The following is a 17,879-nucleotide window of genomic DNA, read 5'->3' as shown; positions in this document are numbered from 1 at the left end:
CTTATAGTTTTTTCACATATAGTATAGAAATTTGTAATAAGATACATAATGTGGTTGTAATAAAATATTAATTTTAATTAATTCAAAGTATGTTAAAATATGAAAATAATCACGCAATATGTATTTATATTTTAGAAAATACAAGGGAAGTCCTTGCATTCTCTAAAATACAATGCCATCCTTGGAAGCGCTTCCACCACTTCCAAGGACGGCATGCCACTGATTTCTCCCATTCATCATTGCATACTTTGCATAATCTATTCAATGTTTTGGGTTGAAATTTCCAAGAGCCTTTTTTTAGTAGCTCATGGAGAGAAATCCATGAGCTCAAGTTGCATTGAAGGATTTAGCATGTATGTTGGAAAAGAATATTGACTTTACACCAGTTTCTTCTTCCATCGTTTTCAGAAATGCTAGGGATGAATGTGAAGTATCACTCAATGTTTTGTACTGATAGATCTCTATGTTCAGCATCTTCCATACCATACAGCAACAGAATTTCATGCTTAAACATGAGCTCCATACTTTACTTTGATAGTAACTAGAGTTGACTTTGACCTTTAAACAAACTTTTCACAGTTTGCCATTATAGCAGAAACTTGAAATTATCATAAAGCTTTTGCTGAAACTTTCCTTGTAGTATTCATGAGACCCTAGATTCTAGGGTCTCATGAATACTATGAGGAACAAACAGAATCAGAAACAGTTTTCTTCTAGGGCCTAGAAGAAAACTGTTTCTGATCCTTTGGGTTATAGTATATCATTTAAAGTTTGTTCATTTCAGACAGGTATACCCTTGCTTTGTTGAGAGTTATGTCAAACTTCCATCCCTCAGCTGCCAGGCACTTTTCATATAGTTTTCTACAATAGTTCTTTCTCTCTGCAATTTGGCTGGGGATGAGCTGTAAACTCAGGATCTATATCTTTTTTGTAGCCATAGATTTTTGTAAATTATGGAATCAATTGTTGATCCTGGTTTCTTCTTTCTTTGCAATGTCTTTCTGTGTGCTTGGGTTTGCCCCACTTACCTTCTTCTCTATGGCAGATGTGTATCTGATTCAGGGCAGGCTACAGTTTACAGACCATGATCCTAAGAGAATCTTTTTCATAACTGTTGTGGGTTCAGCTACCTCCAAATGAAACCACCTGGAGGATGAAGTGTGATCAAACATATTTGGGACAGACTGCCCTGTAATCTTTCTGGGATTCAATCCCAGGTTCTCAAAGCAGCTGACACCTTAGTATCTTGGCCATCCCACCATCTAAGTAAGAAAGTACAGTATATATGTTCAGTGATTATGATATAATATTATAGTCATATTAATGAGTATATTACAAATGTAGAAAATTAATTATATTAGATTTGCTAATTGTTTATTGTACTTTAGAAATAGCTATAATTATTTTATATAATGGGATTGCTTGTTTAATATATTAATTTTCAATTATGTAGGTCTAACAAATGAAGAAATAGATAATGCAATAGAAAGAGCTAACATACCTAAAGACTTACAATTAGTTCCACAAGATAGTAATATATCAAATTTAAGTAAGTGAATTATGTTAAAAGATGTTAATTAATTTTATAGAATATCAAAAATAGTAGTACAGAATGGCTAATATAAAAACAGTCTCCTGACATTTTTAAATTTCTCAGCTTACTTTCAGAGATGGTGAAAAAACCATAAAATACAGTACAATACAAAGTTTTGTTTCAAAAGAGCATCCCATTGACATCTTGTCATTTTTTAGGCTTTCTAAAATAATACAACAAAGCAAAAGAAAAAACAAATACAAATTACATAAATAAACTGTCAACATTAAAATTGATTTTAATTAAATTTTTATATATTTTGTAAATTACTATGTTTTTAAACTCATATTTTTGTTTGATTACTGCCAACTGTTAAATGGAAAAGCAGTTGTTTAAATTTCATAAAATCATAATATAACTTTTCTAATGCTGTTACGATAAAGAGGTCAATTTTATTTACAGTACAGTATTAAACATTTTTTCAAGTCCATCCAACTCATCTTTTTCTTTATTTACCTTTAATTCCATGAATAAAAATCCAGCAATAAGTTGCATAACTTTCCCAGCAACAATATTTAAAATTATGGTGGTACCATCTGTGATGATATTTTATTAAAAAACATTTTATATAATTAATTAATATAAAATGGCAAAAAGCTTAATTTTGAGGGTAGAGAAGAGTTTTATAAAAAAATTGTAAATGCTGATAATGAGTAAAATCTTCATTACGTCTGATTCTACTCAAGAGACACTTGACCTTTTCTCTGTCTCCCCACCCCCTTGATCTTTAACCACTAAAATTTAATAGCATCAATCTCCCTAATACACAAACTTCTCTGCAAAATTTCAGACATTTTCAACAAAAGGCACAGGAGTTATTAAGCCTCTATTATGATGACTCCTGGGTGTTCTCTTTTGTCCAATTTTCATATTTTCTCTCTGTTATATATCCACAAGTTTCCAGAAAAGATTCATGTATTTTCTTGTACTGTAGCATTACTGTCATGCTGCCAAGATACTGCAACTATGCAATTGAGAATATAATTGATTTTGAAATTACTAATACAAATTTGTTCATAATGCCCATTTTGTTAGTAATTGTAAGGGTTTTTATATTTTAACTTATAAAGAGTATTTTCAATTGTTTTTATGCAAGTTTAAATTTTTTCTAAAGTAAAGAAAAAAAGCATAATACATGCATAGTGGGGAAATATTTTTTAAGTCGGATAAAAATATAAATTAAAATTAAGGAGACCTGAATCCTGTTTTTTTATTTTTTTCCTTCTATAAAATAATTGGCAAAATTTATTTCTGTAATTTTACTAATATTCCACTGTTGTTATCTGTCAGGAAATATTTATATCTTTGTTTAATTAATAAAGTAGTCCAAAATATTTACAGAATATCGTAGAATTAAGTCTAATGTAAAATTTTTGGAATTTTGCATAGTTTCTTCTACAAACTTGCATTTTTTAATTTATTTTTATCAATTAGTTCTATAAAAGCATGGAATAATGACACAAGAGAATGCCACTTATGGAGTATCCAGCTATATTTTAATAACTTATTAGAAGTAAAGCCTATGATTATGAATAAATACTTAATTATAGGAGTCTTGGCACTTATAATTATTTTTCAAGTGGTAAAGCAGGTGAAATTTGAATTTATTAATAAATTGTCACAAAACATTTGTGTCCTTAGGATTTGTGATGGCTCTACATTTGTCTTATTTGCAAGTAATGATTCTCTACGGACTTGTGTGTCTTATGATGGCAAAGTTATTGTAAATGCATGGCTGATTACCAATTCTCTTCTTAAATTTTTATCATGTGGAAGTGGAATGGTTGAATATATGGGTAATCTTAATGAATCATGTTTTCATGTATACTGCATACAGCTTCAAGCCACTTATAAAGAACACACTGGCCTTCACTGCACAGTATTCACCTGAACTGATTTTGTAAGGCTATGCCAATGAAAAACTAAAAATTGCCGACCTACACTAATGATTAGCAATATCTTAATGGCTGCCAAGACATACATTCTTGTGTGGCAAAATTCAGAAAAAAACATTCTGGAAACTTGTGAATAGTAGCCAGGAAAGTGAAAATGACCTATTTATCATAATAGTATTAGTGATGTTATAACATAGGGTTGGAACATGAAAATGAATCATAAAATCATAAATTTCAGAACTCTGTCTACCTTTAGAATGCATTTAATCAGAAGACTATTGCCATGGAAACTAAATAATAATAACTAAATGATCAAAAATATTAATAAAACATCAACATTGTGAATAAATACAGAATTAATTTGATTTTAATAAATTTACATAAAATTTCTATGCAAGAAACTTTTTATCTTTTATGAATATTATAAAGGCTTACTTCAGAAAGTGAAATCTTTAATTGAATAATAATAATTTTTATCCTGATCTAGGACAATTTTAGCTTATATTCAATTTATATGAACTGTAAACTGAAGGTGTCCTGGCTAAGCTGAAGGATAAAAACATTTATTATTATTCAATTAAAGATTTGGCTTCCTGAAGTAAGCATTTTTAATGTTCATATTAACATAAAGTAGTTCTTATCTTGTAATAAAAGCATGTTTTACTATAATTTCATAATGACTAAATCTATTTTAAAATTATATGTAATTTTCAGATTTGTTAATTTATGATTTCTCCCCCCCCCACTCCCTGCAGATAAGCTACATGAAATAAGCATGTTAGGAGATTGTTTCTGTATTTTTCATAGGAATAAAGCATTTTAATTACATCTTTTTAACATTTCTATTCTATAAACAAAAATATTATAAACTGGTTTTGGAATATATTAAAACTACTTTATATAGATTCTCCAGTTTCTTCCAGTTGGACAAAATTAAAAGATGTTTGGTCTTCAATAGTTATAGTAGGAATTACCTTTTATGGTGCTTATAAATTATATAAGGTAAGAATAATACAAACTATATGTTTAATTTAATAATACCATCTTTTGTTTGTTTTTAAGAACAAAATGTAAGACTATATTCACATATTACAGAATTTTATTGAACCTAAACTGTTTGTAGTAACTCCAAAAGAGAACAAATTAGCAAATATTGAGACACAATTAGCAGAATTAAATGAATCACTTTCTAGTCTGAAAAATTCATTATTAAATGTCCAAGATTCATTGTCACAACAGCAGCAGCAGATAAAAGCTATGAAAGAGGTAAGTTTTTATTATCTAACATCATTGTATAAAATATAATTGTTTACTTAAGGCTTGTTCTAACTACAACTGGATCTATGACAGTAAGCAGAAAAACTGCAATGTGTAGTAGCCATCGTGATGTCACATTGTTGGATAAAGGGTGTGTTTATGAGTTGAGTTGAGCTCAGCTCTTATCATGATTGCTTGTAGAAAAATTAAGTATTTATTGACTAGTATGAAAGTATCATGTATATTTACATCATTCACCACCAATCAAGTCTTTTCAAAATGTACTGCATGGCTACATCAGCTCCATCATTCAGTAGCATGCCACAGTAATGAGAATGACACTGCATTTTTCATATCAGTTAGCTATTGTGGAAGCCATCAGGAGAACCAGCCTTTATAGTACAATAGTGACTTTTATTATATGTGCTAAAATTGATTTATTTTTCTAAATTGTATTTTAAAAATGTTTCTTTTGGATGTAAATATTTCACTATTAAGGTGTTATTTCTGTTATAATAAAAAAATAAAATACAATAAATATTTTACATGCAAATACTGTTATGTAAATTATAATTTAAGCCTTCTAAATTTATTTATCATTTGATATTTTTTCTCACTTTTTATATGATTAAAATTAAATGTGATATTTTTGTAGGAATTTAATCAAGAATCAATCCTCCCTACAATTAAGAATGAAGTAGCATCAATTAAGTCAATATTACTAAGTAGGTAAGTAATACCAATAGAATTTAAAACTATTCATTTATTAAATACTCTAGATCAGTGTTTCCCAAACTTTTTTGACTATTACCTCTTCTGATGCATATATTTCTTATATATTTTTGTCTTTTTTTGTTTCAAAAAGAATTTTTATTTCCTTCTTTTCATCATTTCTACTGCCCCCTGCCTTCCACATCCTCCTTAAATCTTGTACTACCCTCAAGGAAACAGTAGCACTCACTTGGGGAATTGTTGCTCTAGACTGTCAAATCTGGTATATATATGATGCTTAATGAGAGTTTTGAAATTTGTTCTCAACTATTATAAACAAGAAGCAATTATTTCAAAACTTTTCAAATTAATTGTAGAAGTATTCCTTTATTATTTAGTCAGAAGAGATAAACAAAAATGGTTATTGTAAAATTTGAATAAACTATAGTTCATAAATTAACTGCTTCACTCAACTATATGTAACACTGTATGGCATTAAAACTGTTTATTAAATTTCTTTGCACATGTCACTGCATTAAACAGATTTTAAAATATTTTTTATTTTTGTATTTTTAAACATTCAGCCTTCCAATGTTTTTTGTTCTATTTTGCATTAGTTTCTGTAAATTGTTTGATTTTTTTGAATAGCAAACTTGACAAAGGTCATTAAATATGAGTGAAAACATTAGTTTAATAAACATTTTTGCTGCTGTATAGAGTAATATGTAGTTGATTGAGTTTGAATAATTTTTTTTTAAATCTCTAATAAAAATATTTACATTAATAATCAACACTTGATACTGCACAAATTTTAAACTAATATTTTTAAATGTATTGAAAAATTTCTGTAGACATTGCATTTATATTGCCAATGTTGGATTTACTATCAAGATTTTTTAAATATTGATTTCATTATGAAAAATCTGCAGTTTAGACATGTTTAATATTTTTCTGTTAAATTTCATATACATATTTACACTTCTGACATCAGAGTTTACTACTTTTCTTTATCATTACAAAATAAAGTGTAATAAAATAATGTTGAATTCTTTTTAAATATCATTTTATTGTTCACTGTAAATTTTGTAGAAGCTATGACTTCAATCTCTGAATTAAACATTAAGTGAATTGTAACTGAAAAAGGATGTATAATGTGAGAATCAAGGGCATAGAATTTTGACCTATGTCACTTACTGACTTGCAATCGTTAGATTGGCTCACTAAAACTTTTTATGGGAGGGCTTTATAAAAAGGATATAGACAGCGAAGTCTCTATCAATGTCAGGATAATGACACCAGTTAATCACTTTTATCGTACGCAGATTAACACGCGTAATGGAAAGTTATGGAGATGAAGATATTTTTGATCCAGATACTTTGAGAGACATTTCTTTAACATAAAACAAATATTTAATAAACGAAAGTGAGATTTTACAAACTGGACCAACAAATAAAGCTATTTATTGAGAGAGAGAGTTCACAACTCTGTTAAAATCATACTACCTCAGAACATGTTTCTCTTATCTTCTTCTTTAGATCAGGTTCTGGACGAATGTTCTTATCTTAGGTTAATTCTTCAAAAACACATCAATAAACATATTCTTCTCTATATTTAACAACTTAATAACTCTTTTAGTAGAAACTTCGGGATTCGGTTATGGGCATTGGCCATAGGGAGATGATATGGAATATGTCTGTCCTCTTTGGGATCTTCCGATGTACTCCCCAAATGATACTAAAGAATCCCCTTTTTTGGATTTTTTCTTCAATGAGAGAATGGTATTATTTCCACGTGTTTAGGAAAAGTGGGGGTTCACAGAGGGATAATTAGACTGTATGTGACTCAAAATTTATGAAGATAAGGGAAACCAAAAAGGATGTTGAGCTTCCATTGAGAAGGAAGTGAATTTTACCAGTTTCCTTTGTTTTCAACATTAAAACTTTTCATTTAAAATCAGAAATATTACTTTCAAAAATTTATGTTTCTGACATCAATTTTCAATTAATTAGGGTGGTATGTCCAAAATCTCACAATAACATAATAAGTGTGCGAGCTCTAGATCTTAGCTCTAGATTAGTAAAATGGGCTCTAGAGAAGAAGATCTTACCTGAATTCCTAATAAGATTCTAGAGTTGTTTCTAACACACAATGCAGTGTAATTTAGCAATTACTTGGCTTCCTTTCATCTTTATTTCAGTTGATATGCGTTTCACATTTTGGGCCTAATACGCCCTCCTCAGTCAACTAAAATTGTTAAAAACAAAAGATTTTTACATACAATACAATACTGAAATAAAGATGAAAGGAAACCAAGTGATTGCTAAATTACACTGCATTGTGTGTTAGAAACAACAATAGAAACACGACACAGTTTCAAATTATCAAAAAAAGATTCTAGAGCTCACACACCTATTATGTTACACATCCTTTTTCAGTTATAACAATAATCAATCAGATACAGATTTTTACAGATATTTTTATTGATAATATACCAAAGGTACATTCCCGGTACCGTTTACACACAACCGGGTCAATAATCAATCAATAATCAATCAATCAACAGCCAAGTTAATTGGTCGGAATTATGTTACAAATATTAAATTTGGAAATTATATATAAATAACAAGGCAGACATTAGGCGCCATCTCTTAACGGAAGTAGTAACGATAATTTTAAGTGAAGAAATGGATATTCCATAACGAAGGTGTTTTGTGTTCTGCAGTTTGCGAAATCTAAATCACTTGTCATTGCGCAACACGAGTAATATGCAAGAGCTGTAGAATTGTGGTTACTGTGGGAGAAGTTACAACAGATATGCTGTAACAAATATAGGAAAAATTTGAGTATCAATCAGATGTGTGCCATGTGACACAAGATGCACGCATTAAGAAATTGTAATGGGCAAAAGTGAAACTTGGACAGTTTTCCAATGTTTTAATGTACAGTACATTACAATATTCTTTGATAATAATTAACATAATTACAATAACTTAAAATGATAGCATTCTTTTTTTGAAAACTGTATATATAATATATTTCCCATTAGTTTTCTTTTTCACTGTAAGTGAAAAGAAAATTACATACTGTAAATTGAAACAAAATTTTTATATTTTGATATTTGACTAATATCATGTATAATTATTATAAAGCAACTTACTAATCATACTGATGTATTTTTATTCAACCTGATAAAAATGAATACTATAAATATTTTATTTTTACTAGGCATCAGTTTCCTACTTCTCGAGTAACAAATCCTAGTATACCATCTTGGCAGATGGTAGAAAACGATCCACAAAATAATATTACAGCGGTTAGTATATCCGAAGTAGATCCGTCGACAGTGATGTCTACATTAACTTTGGTAAATGTAATATTAATTAAGCTGTTTTTAATAATTATTTTTATTTAGAAGAAAAATACTATTTTATCATTTCTGTGGTAAACTCAATTAATGTTTGCTTTTGCTTTTGTTTTTTTAAGAAACATCTTAAAAATATTAATTGTGAATTTAAATGTGGTTCAAAGAGAATCTATTATTTCTAGAAGAAAAGATAAGATTTCTGTGGAAACCAACTTTCATTACTGACAAAAGTTGGGCAATGTATAATCAAATTCATTCTCTAGAAATGCTATTCGCAATAAATATTCCATTCTCCCATATTGAATATGGTATTCCATATTCAGTAGTGGAGACTGACTTTATATTCTGTAAAAGTCAATAATGTAATATCTTGTCACCAATTTAAAATCCAGTTATGTAGTCTCCTTTAACATTTTTTGGTGAAAGTTTTAAATATTTTTTTATTTCTAGATATTTCAAGATTTTAAAATAGTTAATTAACTAAAAGCATATTTGGGGTGGAGCATATACATGTCCTGATGGAAAAGTTAAATTATTCAAAAACTACAAGTGTAATTCAAATCAAATGCAATTAATTAAGCAGTAAAGGCACTGTGAAATACAATTTTTAAAATATTTGATTTCAAATGCAATCAAATTCTGTTGGCAATCATAAAATTAGTCAATAATTCTGTCCAATCACTGCCAAAATTCCTTTTGTCCATCTTGGATGCACACCTGATGAATCCACTGAAGAGAGACAAACATTTTCTTTAGTTGGCTAAGTTACAAAATTTGGGAGGTTTAAATTGGTGCTATATGAGGACCATTCGATTCCACTTACGATCGTCTAGAGCAGGGTTAGTCAATCTTTTTATACCTACCGTCCACTTTATGTTTTTTGGTAGTAAAATTTTCAAACTGCCCACCGGTTCCCCAGTAAGTTTATTTAACGCAACTGCAAAATACTCGTAATTTTTGAGTGGCGGTTTAGTAAAAATATGTAGTTAAATTTATCTTTTGCATATGTTTATAATACACAAATTTTTTTGCCAGTGCACCAAGTGTTTTTTTTTACGTCAAACTGAAAAAAGTAGCTAAATCTGGCAACGTTGACCTCATCACGAAACGAACTCAACTGGACTGATGGCCACTGTTAGGCCAGGAACTCACATGCGTAAAATTCGGCGTAAAATCTAGCATAAAACAGAATGCGTAAAAATTTTTCTGAAATTGTGGCTGAAAGGTAACGGAAAAGAGTAGAGCGTGTCTCTACTTTTTATGCCAAAATTCCTCCAATAAAGAGAAGTCTTTTCTGAGACGTCAAAGTAGACACGTGGTTTTTATTTATTAATACAGAGAACGCACATTTATTCAGCTAAACAAACGTTTTCAACCCATTTCATGGGCCATCATCAGGTTAAAGACGTTCGAATCTATGCCATTATCGAACACGTTCAAATTTAAATTATATTAGAACATATGTTGAAATTAAATTACGTAAACAAGCATAACGAAATTAATACAATAAATACGAAAAACAAAATAATATAAAAAGGAATACAAAATACGGTAATTTCCCGCAATCCAATATGTAAACATTTTTTATATATTAACACAGGTTTTCATTGAGCCTGGTGGATGTATCATCCTACCGAGTTTTTCTGATTATGTATTTCCATGCCGACGATAAAATGGTTGCATCCTTATAGTTTAAACATTTATCCGTCAAGCTAGATCTGTAGATCTCACACTACTCTTCTGTTGTGGATGCAATGCGTTTTATTTAATAATGGCGGCAATGAGGGTTAACAGCTTAAAAAGTAGAGGCACGCTCTACTCTTTTTTTCGGTTACGTTTCAGCCACAATTTCAGAAAAATTTTTACGCATTCTGTTTTATGCTAGTTTTTACGCATGTGTGTTCCTGGCCTTACAGTACAACCTGCTCCTTCAGTGAGTCATAGATGCGCGGTGATAACGGAAACTAGCTTCGGCATCTGACAAAGCCCTACTGATCACCGCGAAAGCTCAAATCGTCCACTAGTGAGCAGCAATGTTCCTCTAATTTTTTTTGTAGATGAGCGGAACATATACTTCTCTGTGTGAAAAAATTTTCTGAGCATTATATATATATATAATGTTATTTTTTCCTATAAAAATTAAAATAATGAATTATAAAGTAGAGATTAAAATTCATTTTAAAACATAGAGGGAAGGTGGTATTATGGAATCTCAATTACATTTTAGTGAATTGTAAACAAGGTATCATAATTACACCCACATTTTTTGTGCGAAAAGTACCGGTAACTAGTAAACTAAATGTTCCTAATTGGATTTTTCGCTAGTGTAATTATAAGTATGGTTTTTGAAGGCTTTTGTACAAAAAGTCCGAAAGTAGGCTTAGAGAAAATCGGGTGGTAATATGGAACCTTACTGTATATTTTCAAAAAAATGCTTTAATGTAGCCAAAAACAAATAGGAAAGGACAAAAAATGTTAAATAATTACAAAATTATTTACTCCAATGTATTTTATCGCAAAAATGCTTTTATAATAGAAAAATATGACCTCCATCAACAATATATATTCCAGCAGCTCTTTTTCGATATTCTCGGGAAGAATTGGCTTTCTACCTAGTGTCTTTTTCACAAATTGCTCTGGAGGAATGTCTGCTTGCAAATAGAAAGTTCGGAGGAGTTGAGTTCCATATTACTGTAAAAGCACCAATGGGGTCCGTATTTCACGCATCGCCATCTCGAATTAACTTATGTCTGTCAAGACCAAAATTTAAAAAACGTGAACATCACACAGATTAATATGTACCCCTAAGTCTCTGGAACGGAATACATGCACCAGTGAACCTACAACTACACGATTTATATTTTAAAAATAATTAAATTCACTTAGCATTCAAAACTTGCGAATTTTGAAAAAAAAACAAATTTGCTGATTAAATACGGACAACTGTTTAACTGAAGTAAAACGGGTTTTTCTCTTGCTATGGATGTCTGCCTAGTTCAGTTCATCCACATTCCGCTACAGTTCGCCTTTATTATCAGTTCGAAATGGGGTGGTTCCATAATACCCACAGTGTTCCATAATACCACCTTCTCCTCTACTTTTATATAAAATATTATCTTTTGTCAATGATTTAATGTATTTAATCGAAATATACGCAGCAATAATCATGTTGCGGACAGAGTGAGAAATAAGTAAACAACAATTCAAATCGGTGTGCGTGCTCGCCTGCGCGGCAACAATTTGAGCACTGCGCAGCTTAGAGGGAACATTGGTGGGCGGTAGGGACCAAGTTGACTACTACTGGTCTAGACTCTAGAGCAATCCCTCCGGGATTAAATACCATGTGTGTTTTGCGTGCCTTAACTATTCCTCTCTCAGACAGAACTCGTTTGTAGGAAACTCTTCAAAAACTGCAATAATTTCCTGTCGGGACATAGATATGCCCTACCATTTAGTACATATTATTATAATTATATTGCCTTAACAGTTAAATTTTTTCTTTGTAGACAAGCGAGAGTAGTACCGAAATAATAGAAAGTCCCGAAAACGAGAAAGTCGAAACTACCGAATAATGAGCAATAAAAGGAATAACCATCCAGAAGTTGGCTTCTACAATACTCTAGATTTTATTAATTCATTCCTAAGTTGTGTAATTCTATTACATAATATGATAATTACATTTTATTAAAAAATAATTTATAAATTTTTATATTGTCTACAAGTCAGAATTATTATTAAAATAAAGACGGTGTTTAAACTAATGTTTTTTTAATCATTATTTACGGTATTTTTGTGAATATGACTCGTGACGGCATACACCGAGCGGTCAGAGGTGGCAGCCTACCGCTCTGGGGGACCCGGGTTCGAATCCGAAAGGGTCGAAAAATCCCCAGGAATTTTTCGGGGTCGGTCCGTTCGGATATGTCGGGCCCCGTCCCTCACCACCCGGCAGCCCCATTGTGGGCCTGGCCGAACCCATAATGGGCTTGCGAAAAGAGACCCTCTTAGTGCCCACAGGGCGGAAAGAGTAAAAAAAACACCGTGCAGAAAATTGCTAGAGGGAGGGACGGCCGCTTTACCGTATAACACGCAGCTGTCGCTCAATAGGCACGAGTTTGTCATCACAATTTGAGTTCGGCTTGTAATCCGCACCCGTTTTAATTTTTTTTTTCGTGTATTCACAACCAAGGATTAAGAGTTAAAATTGGTTTATCTGTAACCACGACTGTCGATCCTTTTGTTGCGAATAGGCCGCTAAACTTAATCAGCACGAAAATAAGAATATTTTCATATTGGAAGAGTTAGGAATTTCTCTAATTTAAATACCGAAATCTCACTTGTAAGAAATAAAATGCGTAGTCGAATGAATATCTTATTAAATTTTTAACAAAAAATATTTTTACAGTTTACGGTACAATCCACTTATTGTAATCAATTTGGAACTGCGTAAAGTGATTACAATAAGTTACCTACTTTAATATGTAACGATTATACGTATTATAAAGCGGGGATTGTTGTATGATAAGGCACTTCGATTAGAGAATTTCTTCTTTTAAAATACCACTATTAAATGCCTGGAGGAAGATCCTGTTAAATGCACGTACGGCAGACTCGCTAATCCGGCCATTTCTTGCACCGGGTGCCGGATTACCGAAGCGCTCGGATCTAAAGGCAACGAATGACGCAACCTGTTGTCCTTTGGTGTCAATTCTTTTTTAGAGACGGGCCGAAATGAAACTCGAGTAAACAGGAACGTTACGCGTAACTTGATAAAACATTTTTACGAAAACGGAAGCGTATAGATGATAACAGTGCAGGGTATGCCGCAGTATCGAGGGCTAATTTAACGAGTGTACTATATTGTAACTTTCTATAGAAATTGCGTCGAGTGTGAAAAATTTATTAAAAAGTAAAACGTTAAGTACTTACTGTATGTACAACCAAATACACAATTGTTGAAAATATTAATAACTAGCAGTTACCCGCGACTTCGCTCGCGGAGGTTTTGCAAGCGAACCCCATTTATATTCAGTATTTCAACAACCATAGTAATTGTTATATAACACCTACCGCCGAGAATGATGAGAATTGCCGAGAATCAAACGAACTATTTTCAATTTGATCAATTTTCTGGAACGTTTACAATCGTTCTATAATCGAACCAATATGCAATAACAAATTAGAATTTAAAAAGGTTCGAACATTTGGTTAAAAAATCGAAATATATAAAAATATTTATAACAATGTCTGAAAGGTTATTATTTAATTTAATACACTTAAGTACTTAATGAAGACTAAACGTAACAAAAAATCGCATGTAAAATAGTACAGTAGAAGCCATTCTTCCGGTTAAGCCTTAATGCTCTCCCTCTACTCCCGCGGGGAATTTCCAAAAAATCCCTTCTTAGTGCGCGTTTCCATGACGTACCCTAACTGTGTACCAAATTTCACCTCTAGGTCCAGCGGTTTGCTCTAGGCGATGATGAATCAGTCAGTCAGGACAAGCAATTTTATATATTTAGATGAACTTCATTACACGCAGTATTTCTTGTCGAAAAGATTTTTTCGGTTCAAAAAATTAAATTTTAGAATAAGTTGACGGTGGACGGGACTTAACCCCCAAAAATTTCTGGCCGCTAGAGACCATTCAAGATCTTCACAAGAGAAATACTGTACAGTAGAGCGTCGTTTATCCGAATCGATTGGGGACTGGGGTTGTTCGGATAACTTATTTTTCGGATAACCAATTATGTACGAAAAATATACAGTATTAATTTATCCCGTGTTGAAATTTTTCTCCGTTGCGTGTTGCTTCGCGTTGAATTTTCGTCGATGTTAAGCCTAACGAAGACTATTGTATCGTTAAAAATTATTTTTTTATTTTGTACAAACAAAATAAATATATTGAAAAATATAAAAACAATAAAAAATTATACTTCAAAGTTAATTTAGTATCAAAAACGTAAAATATTTGAGTGGCCGAAGACATAGCCAAAGATTACAGCGCCACAGCACTGGCGAAAATTTAAATTTGTCGACTGGAATTCTTTCGGATAACCGACCTTCGGATAAACGACGCTCTACTGTATTGCCAAAGCATCGGAATGAAACGAAGAAGGAATTCGAGAGAACAGACGCAGTTTTTTTTCCTCCGTCCCGTGGGCACTAATGTCCTTTTTACCATATCCGTTATGGGCTCGACCAGGTCGGCGGGGATTCGGATTAGCGAACAGAATAAATACGGCGGCGATCTCGAAGCGGTTCATTCCATTTAATAATAATCTAAATCCTATAGAGAAGAATTATTTTTCCGTTTTCCTCTTCGATCGCGTCCACCTTTTTATAATCCACCACGAAATTCCGGGCAGAGGGCGCTTTACAAGCCGGTTTACTTTCAATTTTGCTGCTGAGTGCGGAGAAGTGGTTCCCTCTATTCCTTTTTCTTTTAAGTTGAATATCAGAATCTCCGCGTGCCTAGGGCCATGAACGAGACTTTAACTTTCCGCTTCCTCGTTCTCCTTCTGGTCGCCTCTGTCTGTCGATCTTGGTCGGTTTACGGGCCTTTTTCCAATTTCTCCGCTGGTCGCAACGCCACAAAAAGGACGAATTTGGTGGAATTGGCTAAAAAACTGAATCTCACTTCTTTGGTGGATGCCTTGCGACAGACCAAATTGGATAACGTCGTCGACCACGAAGGTATCTCTTCGTTTATTCCTCGGCTTTTGCTCGGTTACTGCTCGTTATAAAAATCCCTACGAGTAAAGATTCCGATGGGGATGAGATTTGTTTACGTCGCAACCCGAACGTAACGAATTTCGTAAGATCCGTCGCGTTCGTCCTCTCCTCGACCTTTGCTTTTGCTTTCCTCTAACAAAATTTTGATGTTCGAACGTCGCCTTACCCTGCATTGGCGTGTGCGACTTCGCTCCTTTTTAGCAATTTTACCCAACTAATTGTGTTCGGACGGAGTGTTAAGCGTGTCACTGCTGGATTTTAAATAACAATTTTGCGTTTTTATAAGTATTTTGTGGTACTAAATGGTTTTAAAAAATGCAGTTTGTGGATGTATAAAGTGTCAAAGAATAACTAGTTTCGGTTTAGATGTAATCTTAAAGAGATTACAATGGCAAATAAAAGAAGTGTGACCTATACGATTGCAAATGTGCGCTTATTCTTACCGGCGGTAGTCTTTAGACGTAATCTCGAGTAATGTTTCTACGTGCCCGCGTAAGTCGGCGATTTGGTCCTTAGTTTAAACCCGACCGACTTAAACCGAACGAGTCTGCGGCATTCCGAACGTGCTCGCTCGGTCGGAGACTTTGCCGGTCGTTCCGTCGTCCGAACGAATACGTTCACGCTTGCATCGGCGAACCGCCGTGTACTAAAATTTATTTTGGGGTTTGCCGGCGGGTTTGTCGGCGTGGCGACCGGTGCACGATGGGTTGCGGATGCTTCGCGCTTTGACGGAGAAGTGTGGCCTCCCCGTGGTAATATTAATGCTGTTTTTACTATTCGTCCGTATTAAGCCAAAGTTACGCCGTCCTTCTGATAGGTATCGTGATGATTCGCCCCCTCTTTGAGTGTTTCCCTCGTTCCGTCGTTCGAAGATTCCGAGAGTAGTTTTGCCGTTGCTGAAGTTGCCACGGGGAATGGTATCGTGCTCCGAGAAATGTCGAGGCTGGATGCGTACGTTTAGCGCGTCCGATAATTTGACCTTTTTCGTGGCTTGGTAAACATTTGTAAATACTAACTTTATGTGTATTTGTTATTTTAACCGTCTACGCTTGTATTATTATAGGTCCGTTTACCTTATTCGCTCCCACGAATGATGCATTTGCTCGAAGACCCGATTATTGTTTTAACGTTCCACTGAAAGACGTCATGAAAATGCATGTCGGTCGTGGTTTTTATTTCAGTAAGAAGTTTAAAAACGACGAGTTGATCTCCACTTTGCTTTCCGAAAGAACCGTTCGAATAAATGTTTATCGTAGTAATGAGGTGAGAATGCAAAAGATTTTTACGTATTAAACTTGTTCTTATTTTTGCATTGAAACTATGACAGATCGTTACCGGTAATGGGAGAGAAATAATTAAAGTGGATAATGTTGCTTCAAATGGAGTACTGCATATTTTGAATGATGTGATGTGTTCTCTGTACATTGGAAGTGCCATTGTAGAAATTAATAGATGCCCTTCTTTTAGCAAGTTCAGTAGAGCTGTAAATATGACCAATCTTTATACTTTGTTAGACGGTAAGTATTATATATCATTTTATTAAGAAAATAGCCAATTTACTGTTCTATACATTGTATTTGATATTCTTAGAGTTTAATTTTTTTTTCGTAACAGCAAAAGGACCTTATACTGTATTCACTCCGACAGATGATGCCGTTGCCAAACTCCCTTCTGATTTTATAATTCATTTACTAAATAACATTACAGCTTTAAAAGGTAATTTTAAATAAATTTTAAAGATTAGTATGTAAGTATATTGTGTTCATATTTAGATGTAAGTTAAGTATTATATTATACAAAGTTGTAATATACATTTTATTTTAAAGTTACATTAAAGAATGTTGTAAAAGAATAAGTTAACAATAATTTAAGAAAAATCATGTGTTACATCTTATTCATAAAATTATAAAGTAAATAATTACAAAAATAAATATACAGGTATACCTCGCCTTACGTCGGTAATTGGTTCCAAGAGAATGACTTAAGTCGAAAAACAATGTAAGTCGAATTTACTTGTCTCCAAATCTACTTGTCACTAGGCTAAACCATAAATTGCCAATTCTGGTTCTGTATTTTATTTATTAATGCATTTTTAATAATGTATGGTTAATAAGGATCTATTTTAAGCTTACAAACAAATAAAATTTTAGTTTTTAATATAGTACAGAAAAAGTAATCTAAATTTACGAATGCATGTACTGTAAATACAGTACATACTTGTAAATGTATATATTTTAATATGATTTTATGTGCTTTAAACATTTTTCTAGTGATATTACGACTTCAATATTTGTGGCGGACAGACGTAAAGTTGAATAAAAT

General features: G+C 32.4%; 2 protein-coding genes across 3 annotated transcripts in view; both read left to right on the top strand.

Moving 5' to 3' along the window:
• Positions 1-12,531, top strand: part of LOC111638169 (peroxisomal membrane protein PEX14-like) — a 39,281-nt gene extending 26,750 nt beyond the window's left edge. The window contains exons 4-9 of the mRNA XM_023383832.1: positions 1,454-1,549; positions 4,394-4,491; positions 4,585-4,755; positions 5,402-5,475; positions 8,684-8,822; positions 12,329-12,531. Of these exons, the coding sequence (XP_023239600.1) occupies positions 1,454-1,549; positions 4,394-4,491; positions 4,585-4,755; positions 5,402-5,475; positions 8,684-8,822; positions 12,329-12,394 (644 nt within the window). The 3' untranslated portion in view covers positions 12,395-12,531. The remainder of the gene's footprint in view (positions 1-1,453; positions 1,550-4,393; positions 4,492-4,584; positions 4,756-5,401; positions 5,476-8,683; positions 8,823-12,328) is intronic.
• A 2,550-nt stretch (positions 12,532-15,081) lies between these two features.
• The window catches only part of LOC111638171 (transforming growth factor-beta-induced protein ig-h3-like), a 28,047-nt gene continuing 25,249 nt past the window's right edge, over positions 15,082-17,879 (top strand). The window contains exons 1-5 of one of the 2 annotated variants that reach the window (XM_023383833.1): positions 15,111-15,518; positions 16,621-16,820; positions 16,885-17,074; positions 17,172-17,273; positions 17,496-17,557. In XM_023383833.1, coding sequence (XP_023239601.1) covers positions 15,305-15,518; positions 16,621-16,820; positions 16,885-17,074; positions 17,172-17,273; positions 17,496-17,542 — 753 coding nt within the window. In that variant the 5' untranslated portion in view covers positions 15,111-15,304 and the 3' untranslated portion in view covers positions 17,543-17,557. Of the gene's footprint in view, positions 15,519-16,620; positions 16,821-16,884; positions 17,075-17,171; positions 17,274-17,495; positions 17,558-17,879 lie in introns of those variants that run through there. The other variant, XM_023383834.1, reaches the window with a different exon arrangement.

This window comes from Centruroides sculpturatus, unplaced genomic scaffold, assembly GCF_000671375.1.
Source record: "Centruroides sculpturatus isolate CEXI.00-Female unplaced genomic scaffold, Cexi_2.0 scaffold1178, whole genome shotgun sequence".
Taxonomy (NCBI): Eukaryota; Metazoa; Arthropoda; class Arachnida; order Scorpiones; family Buthidae; genus Centruroides; species Centruroides sculpturatus.
Note: the sequence above shows the minus strand (reverse complement) of the source record. Positions and strands in the feature narration are given on the sequence as shown.